This window comes from Manduca sexta, chromosome 22 (assembly GCF_014839805.1).
Source record: "Manduca sexta isolate Smith_Timp_Sample1 chromosome 22, JHU_Msex_v1.0, whole genome shotgun sequence".
NCBI classification, from domain to species: Eukaryota; Metazoa; Arthropoda; class Insecta; order Lepidoptera; family Sphingidae; genus Manduca; species Manduca sexta.
This window is the reverse complement of record NC_051136.1, coordinates 13,479,011-13,493,478: the sequence shown is the minus strand read 5'-3', so window position 1 is coordinate 13,493,478 and position 14,468 is coordinate 13,479,011. Positions and strand designations below refer to the sequence as shown.

The following is a 14,468-nucleotide window of genomic DNA, read 5'->3' as shown; positions in this document are numbered from 1 at the left end:
ATTTATTTAATGTGTACCTACAAAGAACTTTTTAGTTTTATTTATATCTTAACGTATACCATTGTTCGAAATTAAATTAGAAGGATATTATTTTGAGTGTCATAACTAATTATTTAAATCGTCAGAAATATCGAGCTTAGTTAACTTTTCATCTAGAATTTAGACGGACGCGTGATAATGATTTGTACTTAAATATTTTTTAATGCAATGGTCAATATATAAATAAATAAAAATAAATAAATTAGTAAATTGTGAATAAACACTTATTTCACACATTTCAAATTCATATAAACACACACAATATTTCCAAATTTTTATGCAGCCTAAAAAATGAAACATTAAATATCATTTAGCCTAGAAATTACATTGCTTTCAGTCAAAAATAAACAAAGTGCGAGGCTTGTATTTTGTGAAAGAAATTATGTGAATGAGAATTATATAACTTATTACCAATGTCTAAAACGTAGTGGATGCTGCGTGTTAACACCTCATAACAAGACCAAATCACATAGCAACGGTAGCCGTGGGGAGCAATATCGGCGTGCTTTGTCTAATTACATGTCGACGTATAGCGTGCGAACTCTACTTTAGCGGGTGACACCGATAGATTTCACTAGTATCGTGAGAGAGTACGTTTCTTGCTTTCACTCTCGTTTGGTCGACATAGTGCGCCTGCGCAAGGTCATGTGGGCTTGTGTTGAAACTGATACAGTGTGAACTGTTTGACTTACTATAAAATTTGTGGAGATTGATTGAATTATAGTCTTATTGTAATTTGAGGGGATTATGCACGTTGAATATCATAAACAATTAAGTAAATCTTTGAGGAGATTTTTATTAATTATTGATTAACTTATAATAGGCTAATAACTGTTAATGAAATAAAATCCAAAGGTGGCTTGGAGATTTTCTAATAAATTTGTCCTGACAGTCCGCTCCGTTCCAAGCTATCGCTTACAAAAAATATTGGTACCTGCAGTGCATGTTTTACATAAATAAAAAATAAAAAATGTTACTGTTAACCGAAGTCACGAAATTATTATTATGTAAACGTTACATGACACCTGAGGACGCTGTCCTTTACACAGCCAATGACCCTAATACCTGCTAAGTAAAGCGCACACGGGCGGTTTTTTCGTGCGTTGAAATAGCCGAAATTACTAATAATTGTAATATTTGCTTAGATCAAAATAAAAATGATATAAAAATTGGTGTTTTTTTTTTCTTTTAACAAAAATAGGTTTAAGGAAGGGCAATTATATGTAAAATACAACGATCTACGAAGTCAACTAAAATACAATCAAATATGATTTTATACTAGTGACTATCTAACCCTGTGCAGTCACAGCAACATTGGGTTTTTCAGCTCACTATCAGTCGGGGAGTCTGGAGTTAGTGCCCGATATGGCGATTGGCTTGCCTCCTATCACATCATGGGACGGAACACACTTGGCGAATACTGGGTTCTCCACGCCTATAATCACCACTACCTATACCGTCAGGATAAAAGCGTGAAGACTGTATGTGTAACTAGCATGAATAGAGTGTTATTCATATTTTTTTGTAATAAACGGCTGTTTGGCCTCCAGACATTTTAACGCCCGTGCGCGCATGGACTGCGGTTGGCGTTTATACCAAAAATATCGCGTTTATGTTTTATATTTGACAAGGGTCACAGCTTCATTATCAGTATGAAGTAATATATGGTGCGGATCTGCATATATTAAAGTTGCCCACTTTTGGCATTGTGGTGGTTTTAAATTTATTTATCGGCTTTAGAAATCATTTTTTCAAACCATGCCTAACATGAACACAATGACGGAGTGTTGTCCTATTTAAATAGATGCAAGTAATATACCAATAAGCTAGAAGCTGTTACGTGATATAATTTAGTAGATTACTATTTAGTATGTCTACCAAAGCAGAACTATAATGAGATGAGTTCTGCGTACTTCTTGTTGGGGCTAGTTATTTTTCTACCTTTACTACTTTCAAAATATAAAATAATATCTATATTTCAAGAATTCTTCTCCAAGATAAACGTAAAATATTTCGATTAAAATGGATAAAAATATAAATCGTCGTTGTAGGTGGAGAACTAAATAACTCGAATTTTGGCCATTTTGGACTTTCATCACTTTTGTGTTGCTCAAAACATGGCGCATATTTTGGCCTCACAAGCATTTCATTATCTTATCCCGTTTCGAAATTATAGCTTTTTTATGTTAAAAGTGGAGAAATAAATATATTCAAATAATATATATTTTGTTGTAGAAAAGTAAATAATTAAATAATAAAATCAATAAACTGCGACTTATAATCTGTTCAATAGTAAAGAAATTAAATAAAATGAGTTGTTTAATTCTTCCTCGAGTCTATTGTTTAACAAAATTAATCAAGTGTGTAGAAGAACTAAACAACTTGATTTGTTTAATTTAGACATTGAAAATCCTAATGGTATTCACTTTAATAAACTCTATAATTGTAATTATTTAACCTTATAATTACTTTACCATATGGTTTCTAGTGTGGCAAAACTAAATAACTATACGAGTTATTTAGTTTATTTTAGTATACTTACAAAACATTGTCGTGGCAGAATTAAATAAGAAGTTTTTATTTTTTTATATTTTTATTCTTCAGGTCAGAGTTTTTTTTGTTAATGCATAATATAACAGATAATAAGACCCAAGATATATAAAAATACCGACATTAAAATTATTTATAGTTTTTTAGTAATGCTTAAAAATAACGGAAAAAAACAGTTAATCGCGTTTATCTCGAAACTAGAAATTTTGAGTTATTTAGTTCTCCACCTACAGCGACGAAATATTCACTTTAAAATCCAGTACCATCGATTGCAATAAAGGAAACTTGCAAATTGATCCACCATGGTTGTTACACACCGTAATGAGCTAAATCAAGTTCTCGGTCTCGTCTCGTGAACTTCGAACTTGCGACATTGCATTGCCCACGAGTCTGCCATTTCGTTACGCAACCGCCATTTTCCCTTGTTTTCGCGGCGAATCAATGTCTTTACAAATCGATAATGTTGTAAACCGCGATAGAAACGCGACGTGGTCTACAAAACCAAGTTCACGGCTTTGTGTATCATTTAGGTTGTACGTGTTTCAGGTTTGGGAGAAATCTATCGAATATTTTCAACAGGTAAATATCTGTGGTACTCAGCTCCCTGTTATTTAAAAACCAAACTTTTTAACACCGTTTATGCGTGCATTTCTAGTCTAGGTTGTAACTCAATGATTTTGTCAATGATAAAATGTTTAATATAGATTTTGTGCATGAATTTCTCAATTGCACATGCGTAATATACTATAGCAAGTATTTCTTTCTATTGATTAATTAGAAAAAGCTAATCAACAGTTTGTATGTTAACTGGGAAGCGTGATGAGCCGCAGAACTGACGGATTTATTACCCAAATTAATAAGGTTTGAACCAGTAGTGGAGTTTTGCACACTACTAACAATGAAGGATTGGATAAAAAGTTTCGCACGTCCGCGAATTTTTTATACAAAAAAGCCTTTGAAGTGGCCTTTTCAGCATCACTGGACATCAATACAAACACAAACTCTTTACTCAAAAAAAGTTACCAGCAAACGAGTTCCCATTTGTTCAATTGCTAAAAAACAAATATCTGTAGTAAACTAGCAAGAGTTTCTAAGACACATACTTAAACACTAATCTACTCACGTGATGAAAAACAAGCAAATAATTTTAGACGCTCTACCAGACGTATAAAGAGTAGAACATAATCACCTCGAAAATACATATCCGCCATATTTAGCGCTAATTTGCCACTTTACAGTCAACTGTAATAAAAATAATAAACGTTCAGTGTCCGGAATCGAAGCAAGTATACGTGTTACAAGAGCGGAACTGTTACGCAACAGGCTCGAGTGATATTCAATGGAAACGTTGCCTATGGAGGGAAAGTGGAGTGCACGTGCGCTCACGCACCTTGATGTAGTACGACGAGAAATGGCTTGTAAATGAAATGGATTATACAATTGTAATGCCAACTTCCTTAGCCCTCAAGCTATTTGGATGGAGTGGCATTGCCCTTCGGCAATCCATTATTTTCCGTTATAAAATAGATTACCTAAAAGGTAATTTTGTTTATCCTAACACATGAATGGATAGGATATGCTCGAAAGCGTTAATAATTATAAGCCGCTCACCGTTGTAAAGTAGAAGCTTAGGTATTATATTTCATTCGCTGATTAAAATTCGCGGTGACATAACAACTAACCCTTACGTCTCCCTTTTGTATTCCTATAGTAACATAAGCCATCAAACCTTCATACGATTTATTCGATAGAAAATAAAATACCGTTAAAAAAATATTTATTTATGCACTTTGGAACCACTTGTACCCATATTTCTCAGTAACAAGTTGACAACATTTATACGGATATTTTCGCCATTTATCGCTGCAAAGTAAACAAAAATATTTATTGTGTTTTCAACATGATAATACGCAGCACTTACGTAAAGATGTTCAATATTCCAATCGCGTTCTACAAAACAAAGCTTAACCCTTTCTTATGTTTAATTTATTATTTGTTTTTTACATTTATTGAAGAAAATATTTTCTTCCGACGAAAGAAGCGCATAACAAAATTTGTAATTCAATGTTTTATAGCGAAATTGAATTTTACCGTTCATTGGTATTCAAAGGTAGTCACACGACATAAAATGCTTTATGAAATCTTTTTTATATTTTATTTTCATACGGTAGGACTCTAGTATGCGAGCGCGTGTCTTTGTACGTCTCATGGTCTATCTCCTCGTATATATTACCCAAAGCACTATCGGGCTTCCGTATGACCTGTATTGTTATTACACTATGATATTAAGGTTTGTAAATACAGTATTTTAATTATGAATTTAAAAATAAGTCTGTATGTAAGTTTATTTACAAGTTAACATAAATTTTAATATAATTTAGACTAAGGTTTTTTTTGGAATTTTAATCTGTAAAACGAAAGTAGCTCCGCTACAAACCAATGGATATCAAGTATTTTGTAACCAAAGTGTTACTGGACATTACAAGATCTAACATTTAGAGATATTTAAGCCTGAATCGATTAATACAATATCATGAAATATTTTGTTATTCAAAGTTCTAGATGGCGATAAACACTAGCTGGTCTCATATTAAGAAAAAAAAAGAGACGCTATAATAAGATAAATATTATAAATACAATAAAAATAATTTAACAAAAAATTAAACCGCCTTGAAAAACCACTCAACCAAAAAATAATTATTAAATTTGCTAGTTAAGCTAGATAAATAGATTAACCAAACTACTGAAGCGATGTTGAAAAAAAAAAGTATGGGACCAATCTGGAGAGATATTCTTTAGAATAAAAAAAGAATTTTCTAAATCGATTCATAAATGAGTGAGTTTTGAGGTAACATAAAAAAAAACATTCACGTCGAATTGATAACCTCCTCTTTTTTTTGAAGTCGGTTAATAAATATTGATTAAGTAAAAAAAACAAGGAGTTCCAACGATATCCAAAGGTATGACATAAAACACTAATCAATTTGAAAAACTAAGGAAACACCGGGTATTCGTTTATTTAATAACGCATCCAAGCCACGTTGTCTGTTTGTTCATAATCGGCAATTAAATCGCAAACCCATGAATAAAACATGCATTTCGTGCATAATTCAACGTAACATCTCGACTCCGCAGTGAGAAATTATGGCAACCGACTGTTTTGTGCTTTGTTAATGAGATATTTGCATCATTTGCGTTGGGTAAACAATATTTTTTTTTATTATGCTGAGCTGTTCCCAGCCTATGATGCTCTTTTAGGCCCGGGGTGTCCTATCAAAGCTCTGGGGCCACGCGCGGTTATCGTAAAAAAATGGCACTTCAATTAAAGGTACTTACAGTTTGGTAGGTATAGCTAGTTCTAGTGAAATTCAAGCTAGCAATTGTTTTTGTTAGATGCCAATATAGTTAATATTTATACGTTACACATAAAATGCACTGTTCCTTAAACTTTAACCACCTTTTAAAACTTCATTAAACGGGTGTACAAGATCTATCAAAGTATGACTCAATAAAAAAGTACACTAAACCCTAGCAAGTGAAGTTAGTAAAGGTGAACATGAGGTAATCTGGAAGAAATGCTAATTGAAACGTACACACGATTTCAATTTATGTACTATTTGAAGGTATTTAAGGCTTACCGCAAACAGAGATGAAACAATTAAGCTTACCCCCTTATTCATAGACGTTTTTTTATCTAAGGACGGAGTAAAGCTGTGTTAACAAGAGAAGATTGAGATACAACAATATTAACCAATCATAGCGGCCCTTTTTGTTCTAATAATAGTAATTAAATTATATTTAATTTCACATGCAACGAATATAAAAATAAAATACAACTATGAATCTCGTGCTAGAAGACTACATTCTCTACAATCCGCGATTCTCTGCGTTACTTTGTGCGTCGTTGCTTATGTGCCCACTCCGCCTAAAGATCAACAAATGTCACAGAATGAAGATCGTGCTGTTATACAGAGCGGAAGCAACACTGATCTTTCACGTTTTATATCAAAGTACTGTAGTAAGCGAGACTCCACATATTTGAACCGACGCGACGAGATCACAAACCAGTACTAAATATCGGTTTTATTTTTGAGAATTTGGATTTCTATTTGTACCTACCTATCATTTATTTTTGTACATGACTGAAAATGATATACAGACAGTCCGAATATGTCATAAAAATCGTTGCGTAAGAATCAAGATCTTTGCCTCAATAATATTGTCTTCAAAACGTCAACAGATAATTCAAGTTATTTCATTACAGTAAGTGCATGGTGCTTGAGCCCTAGGCGCGGCACTAGGCAAAAGCTCTCAAGCAACGTCCTTGCATCGCGGATGCGCTGCGCATGCGCATCTATCTTACAGTTCACGGAGCACAGAGTTGCCCAACTATATCACGTTCCTCCCATATCTCACGCACATTATACGCAATTATTTATGATATGTCAGCATATTTTATTACATCGCAGGATCAGCTTAAGGATTGTTTTGTTTAACAAGCTAATGCGCCAGCTAACAGTATGCTTTGATAAATATCTACATATAATTATTTTTTTTCAAACAATATCGAACGTAGAAGTTATTGTAAAAATAATTGGGCCAAATATAATTATTTAATAATATTATTTTTTATTTCTGGTACTGCTGCTCATAAGATTTATAATGATAAGCTGTATTTTTTACAGTCTAAAAACGACTATTTGTAGTCTTCGTAGTACTCTGGCTAAATATGCCATCACACCCGCTACGGCAGCCTAATTTTATTTAAACTCATTATTTATGAACCAGGAATACTTTACTAGTTTTTCTTATCTAACCAGAAGATACATTACATAAGACACGACAATAAAGAATAAAGTACATGCTTTGTGCTGACCATAGTCGCAATAAGTACAAAAACAGGTCGAGTCTGAATAAATTGATGGCATAATTGAAGCTCCATAGAACATCCTCTTCCTAGATACCGCACAGGCAGTTGTTTTAATTCCACGCATAATTTATTTCTACGCGTCGTTATGTGTACTGTGGATAAATAACTATACCGTTTAATTGTAGAAAAAATAAATAATTGTATTATATTTTTAACGAATATAAATCTTGTACATAATCTTAGAATATACTTCGGATGACTAGAGATTTGTCAATAAACACTTTTAATCAGGGTTTAACCTTATTTTTTTTATTATTGTAATGGTCTGTCTCCGGCTTTAAATTATTTGAAGGATAAAAGAAAACAATAATAACAATGTTTACATAAAATGTCTGTAAATTAGTGAAAATAGTTAATGGATTTACATTTACAACGCGCAATAGCTCGCTACTAATAACTGTATAATATAATATAATATGTATATACGTTTGTACGTTTGTGTTCATACGTTTTCTTTTGAACAGAAAGCAAAACCTCGACCATTAAATCGAAGTATCGTCGATTATTTTAGGGTCTTACTTTTTATTTAACTAAATACAAAACCATATCGTTTTAATGCGGGGAGATAAAATACATGATTTTACTTGATTTTTTATTTGGGTTCCAAAAATACAATCAAGAATGCAGGGTCAGTGTCCGTTAACGACCACATGCAACGAAATGCAAGATTATAAAATGAAAAAGTCCTTTGAATAAGTTATCCCATAAGAAATTCACTGTGCTTATTTTTGGTACTTTGTAAAGCCTCCGCCTTGATTGCTTTTTTCACGCTCGCAACAAAGTTCAAACCCTTAAGTATCTTTACCAAAATAACTTAGTATTTTTTGCACGAAATGCTTTTCACACAAACTTTTATTATATTGGCGCGTTGGGGTAAGATCGTAGGAGGTGTAACATCGTATAAATCAAATAACTCGCAATTGTGTTATAATTTTTGTTTTTGGACAACACTACCTGCGACCCCATTTTCTTCCTTACGTTCCACTAGTTCACATGAATGATTCCGTCAAGTAAATAATGTTTACGGTGCTAACAAACAAAATATCGGTATTTCGTTGTTCCCTGGCAGATCCGGATTAACCCCATGCAAGAATATGCCTAATTTTAGTTTAGTATTTACTGTTTTCAATTAACTTTGTAGTCATATAGTACCATAAAGGAAATAAATCTTGTGACTTATTTATTCAAATTTGTCGAAACACCTATATTCCCTGAGATCCGATCTTTACGCATACAATTATTTGTCGTTAAAGAACGGATAAAAATCGTTCGATCTAGCACTTGTAAAAATTGCAAGTTTGTATCAAAATTTACACACGAAAACGTCTGAACTCAGTAATTATGTAATTTTTTTTAGCTCAGCTGAATGATCAATTTTGTTTATTTGTTATTTATTTACACGTGTATGTACTATTTCTGCGAATATTTTTAAGAATATCTACAGTGTCAATCATGAGGGGTAAGACCGTAAGCCTAGAACTATTAAAAAAACAAATTTCGCTTCTATAAATATCTCACGATATTTTTAAAGATTTTTGAATATTTATAAATGACTATCTAGATCAGAATATGCTCTTTTTATAGATTTTAGAATCCTGTATCATAGACGATTTTAGATAGTAGTCCGAACTATGCCTGTGAAGGTCCTATCTTTCTCACACATTTCTAAAAGTGTGGTACTTTTTTAAAGCCTTGTAAAACATTAACTGTTATTTTTAAGGAATTGAAAAAATATATACCATTTAGTACATTTAATAACATGTAGCTAAATTAATGATTCATTATGATAACTCCTATAGAATTCTTGTAAAAAAATAATTCGGGAAGACTGTTTAACACGTCGAAAAAGCGTCCGATTTAACCCCAACGCACCTTACATAATATTATTTTTATATGCTTTTAGGCGAAGTCAACTAAATTTAGAAATTATACCGTTTTAAAATTATATGGCCGCGTCTCGTGGTAAACAGTGATAACTTGCGAGAACTAAACAGACCGCTATACTGAGAAATATTGCAGGTATGCTCCCAAGACCCGCTACTCTGACTTAGATTCATCGCCATGTCTAAGTGTGGTTACTGCTAGCACTGTTGTATTTGAGGGATATTATGAACAGTTATTACTAGGCATTCATAAAAATATATATCTCCAGTACCTTAGGTCGAAGAGAGCTTTGCTACTGTCATGCTACGTATATAGTTCTTTAGCACATGTCATACGGTACCAGACGTTTCAAACCTACTGATTACTGATAAGCATGGCAAACCATCAGGCGAGAGATCTGCTTATCTGATTCAGCCGAAAACCAATATGTTGACAACGACCTACTCCACTCTTAATAAGTACCTATACCCGTTATAATGTCCGTTCATGTAGGAAAAAGCCATCGAAAGGCGACCGCAAAAAATATCGGCCAAGAACATAAAGCACATAATATGCTTAACAGTTAGACCCATTGTAAGGAAATGTCGCGAAGTTCGATGACCGACTCTTGGATTAACAATGGTTATCAAAATAATATTGATGCATCACTGATACAGTTATGTTTATTAATGTCCGCCCACGGCGCTGGCCATTATTGGGACATTGTATTTTTTACCATCTAAATGTTTATCCTAAAAAGAAAGATCGAAAGAACACATTAAATGGCATCTAGTTGGTTATTAAAATGTTAGGTACTTATGAGGAAGCCAAATTTTTTTTTTGGCTAGGCTGGTTTTTTTTTTAGTTCAGGCACTTAGATATCACTAAGTGTAGATAGTATATTTTCCATTGTTATGGTGGGACATACATATGGTGCCAAGAACTAGGATCAAAAGTCGACGTGCCATAACCGACATCGGCCTGGAAGACTACAACATGAGATCCTTTTTGTAAGTGGCGTTTATGATTTGCATAAATAAATATGTTAACATCTCTCTCAATCCATTGCATTGGAAGTGAAAATTGGTCAGATTATCCGCCCCACGGACCCTGCAAATTTATTATACTGACTAAACTATTACCACATAAACTACTCCATACATATGAACCATGCCCTTTCCCATTTCAAAGGAAGGCAGAGATGTAACACCCATTACTAGAGCTGCGTCCAATCCTATGTAATAGGGGGCGGGCCTATTGCCATTTAACAGTAAAACCCAAATCATTTTTGCCCGAGCCTGGATTTGAATCGAGATTTCGGCGCGATAGTTTTATAACTATCGCGCCGAAATCATAAGCAATACAACTACCTCACCAAGGTAATCAAATCTATCACATGTTAGTATTTTTCAGATCATTAAAAGGAGACCTCTAACTAACCCAAAGTAATGCAGATTACTATGGAAACTATCCCGATGTACGATTCTTTACCACAGGTTGTGATGGGAGTACCCACTGACACTAAACACTTCACACGTGACCATTGCGAATGTTTTTATCTCATGACATTCGATTGTAATTAACACAATAAAGGCACGACCGCCAAAGTGTCTGATAATATTTTTGTTGCATTATCAAACGAGGTCTTGTTTGTGGGTGCAATCGTTCAGTGAACATAGGGGCTCATAGTGTATATTCAGTGACGCCAAAATATCATACAAACGTCAAAGAACGCAGCGTTTCCCGGTGATCGTTACGTTTCGCTGTACTGAACTCTCAAGATCTGTATTTTTGTGTACCATCAACTACTTTAGATTTGACGCACCATGAAAACAAAACTAAATCATTACTAAGTCTTCTTAAAATCTCTTAAATTATCTTTTTACTAACAAATGGAACACAAACATTTGTAAATAAATGCGAGAATGCTTTGATACAAATTACGTTATAACCAATTCCCTTGCAGACTACAACGATTTACTAAGGCAAAAGAACAGCTAAAAAAGTATGCAGTTAAAATATATCCAAATTTTCATGTTTACATCATATTGTCATCATCTAAAGCACGTCCTCTGTGCATCGTGAGGTCATTCCATCCTCTCTCCAGTTTGAGCATCAGATAGATAAAAACCTTGGTAATTTATGTCACTAAAGAAATACGTTCAATACAAGATGTTTAAAATCTTGCTACTATTTTTATAACAACACTTTTTACACGAAGAGTGTAGATGTAAGGTAAGTAACGTACAGTCAAGCAGATACACTGAGACTAGACTGTGTTTGAACAAGTCCACTAGACCTAAAAAATAGACGAACTTTTAGTTATTGGCATCTACTTAATAAGATGTGACCATTTAGTAAAAAATACAACGAATATCTAAGAATAGTAAATCGCTTTCTAATCAACCAATATCGATCCGTAAAATAATTTAAACTTATCAATTATCTATTTTGGATTCCCTTTCTACATCTACAAAACATAATTTATTATTTTCATTCCAATTCATTTAAAACATGATATTCTAACATTAGATATTATAAGACTACAAGCATTTACTAGATACTTTTACTAGCTATTCACTCAAATATTGTGACGAAAGTGAGTTTTTGTCTTTTTATTTTGCACGTCGATTGTATAATCGTATTTAAATTTTGATTGTGAACGCTTCCCAATTAACAATGGAGTCGATGCGATCGCATGAACAATGACTTTTCCAAATATTTTTATATATTGTTTCGGTAAACATAAGGCCTACCCGCCATTCAGTCGATATCCACCCGGATTTTATCAATAATTTGTTTTAATTAGATATTTCTCTCATTTCGACCGTGTTTAAAACCGTTAGAACGAAAAGGTCAACTATGCGAAGGATCAAAGGATTTGTAAAAACATGAAAATAATAAAATAAAGTTTTTCAACTCTAGTATCAAACTACTTAGTTTGTTTTTTGTGTTAGAAATAGGTAATCAAATTTAGTATATGTAAATTTTATTGATAATGTTTCCGATATCCCATTTTAATGAAATAAAGCATGTATTAGGTTTAAGCTGCTATTTATACTCTGACTACTTGTGAAAACTACATGAAAATCCGTTCAGTACTTTCGGAGATGCACACTGACAAACAGAAAAAAAATATCATAAAATCGCTGATTTGTCGTCATAGTATTTTTTATTGTAAGTACAAATACATAAATAACTACAATTCAACATGAATAGAAGATTAATAAAGATGTTTAATTGTCATTTATTTCCACGGTATAAAATGATTTAATTTTCCTGATTAACTTTTTTCAAAAATAAGCGAACAAGTCTAATTACAGCAATTTTCATAACATTATGCAATTTTATAAGATATTATCTACACGGAAACTAATAAAGGCACGTGATCTTGGCTCATTGATCCACTTGTCAACGCAATAATGAAGTATGTTGAGAAGTTTCAGTGTGTAGGTTCAATTCCCGCACGGATTTTGTTTTGCATATCGTGAATTAGTGTTAGTTCTTTATACGCTAAAAGGTTATGCTTTTTAGGTAAGGATATAAATGGACAAAATAACCATTGGTCGGAATTGCATGATGTGGACAGTGAATTGAAAAAAACTTTTAACTACAAATCAATGGAACAATAAAATGCTAATAATTCTGTCAACTTTTTAATTATCTCTAATGCATTCATAAGAACAGATTTTTTCAAAGAAGGTGTACCTTGTTTATATCTTTTTTTACTTCCCAGATTTTTTTTATACTTTAACTCAACTGCAGATAAGTTCCTGCGTTATGTGATGTCATAGGTCATTTATTAGTATTACCTTGTATAAAACCGATACACGAAAAGATTTTAAAATTGCACATAGATGTTTTGATACAATTTGGTCAATGAATCTTCATCTACTCTAAATTAAAGCGGCTTTTTAATACAAAGTAACACAATTTATTTTTTAATTTGTTCCTAATTTAGAATTTAATAATTTATTTAGTTATCTATTTTTCATGAATGCTGGTTAATTCACAGTTAAGGTTAAGTTCTTAGTGTTTCGTTATAAAAAGTTAAATCATACAAATTAAAAAATCATCGTTGTCAACAGCCTGTCATTACGTGAGAGTCGGGCTTCCAAGGCTTTACTTGTTGCAAATTATGTAATGAAAAACGACAATTGATTTTATTCTATGCAGGTGCCTATGCATATTAATTAATTTCTTATTACCGGTGCATGATTAACCTTAATAAAATTGCTGAATTACATTGATTGCGATTGTGCTTTTTATTTTTTTCGGGCTTGGTTTATATTTAAAACATCATTTGATTAATAAAAAAAAACATTTTGCCATAAAGTAATGAAATAGACATTCGAATATCAAAAAGAGGGTAGTTCGAAAATCTTACCTTATATTTCATTTTGTATTAAATTTTCTTTTAACCACACAACACAAAAAGGATAAGTACTTAATTTTTTTTTAATAAACTTTTTCTACAACGTAAAGTTTTGGCGCGTAATCCGCATGCGCCGCGCATGCGTACGTTGGTGGTGCGGCGCGGTAATGGCTACACTTGAACCGGCGCGCCAGTTTTGCTTCCCCGCCATCGCGGTGCAACGACCCGCCATTGTTTGACAGAAAGCAAACGAGCATCCCGCGAAATGAAGGTGAAGGTAAGGTAAAGGTGAAGATGCCGAAACATAAGATTTGTTTCAGTGCGTCGATGCGCTGGTTTCAATACCTACTGTTGCAAACTTGAATTGGTTTTTTTTTTACCTTTATTTGTAATCGCGTGGGAAATCATGTAATAATTTCCAAATTAGTAGTATTTCTTGCCTCCAACACTTTGCACATGAAGTATACCTGTTTACTGAATTTAAATAACAGCAATGAACAAGGGATGTAAATTTCTATCAAGTGAAGTTGGTTATGCTAGAACAAAGACATGAAGAATACTTAGGCAATTTCATATTGTTGTATGTCTTGAATCTTTGAATTATACACATTACATTACATTTTGATTTATAGAAATTACAGTGTATATAATAGAAGGAAATAATAATCAACAAAAATAAAGAAATAAATTGATATACGAACTAACGTTTAA

The 14,468-nt window shown here is 32.8% G+C and overlaps 1 protein-coding gene across 1 annotated transcript in view; it reads right to left on the bottom strand.

Annotated features, from left to right (window-relative positions):
• The window catches only part of LOC115442009 (neprilysin-4), a 55,517-nt gene extending 41,516 nt beyond the window's left edge, over positions 1–14,001 (bottom strand). The window contains exon 1 of the mRNA XM_030166955.2: positions 13,770–14,001. Within this exon, the coding sequence (XP_030022815.1) occupies positions 13,770–13,781 (12 nt within the window). The 5' untranslated portion in view covers positions 13,782–14,001. The remainder of the gene's footprint in view (positions 1–13,769) is intronic.
• Positions 14,002–14,468: the final 467 nt, after the last annotated feature.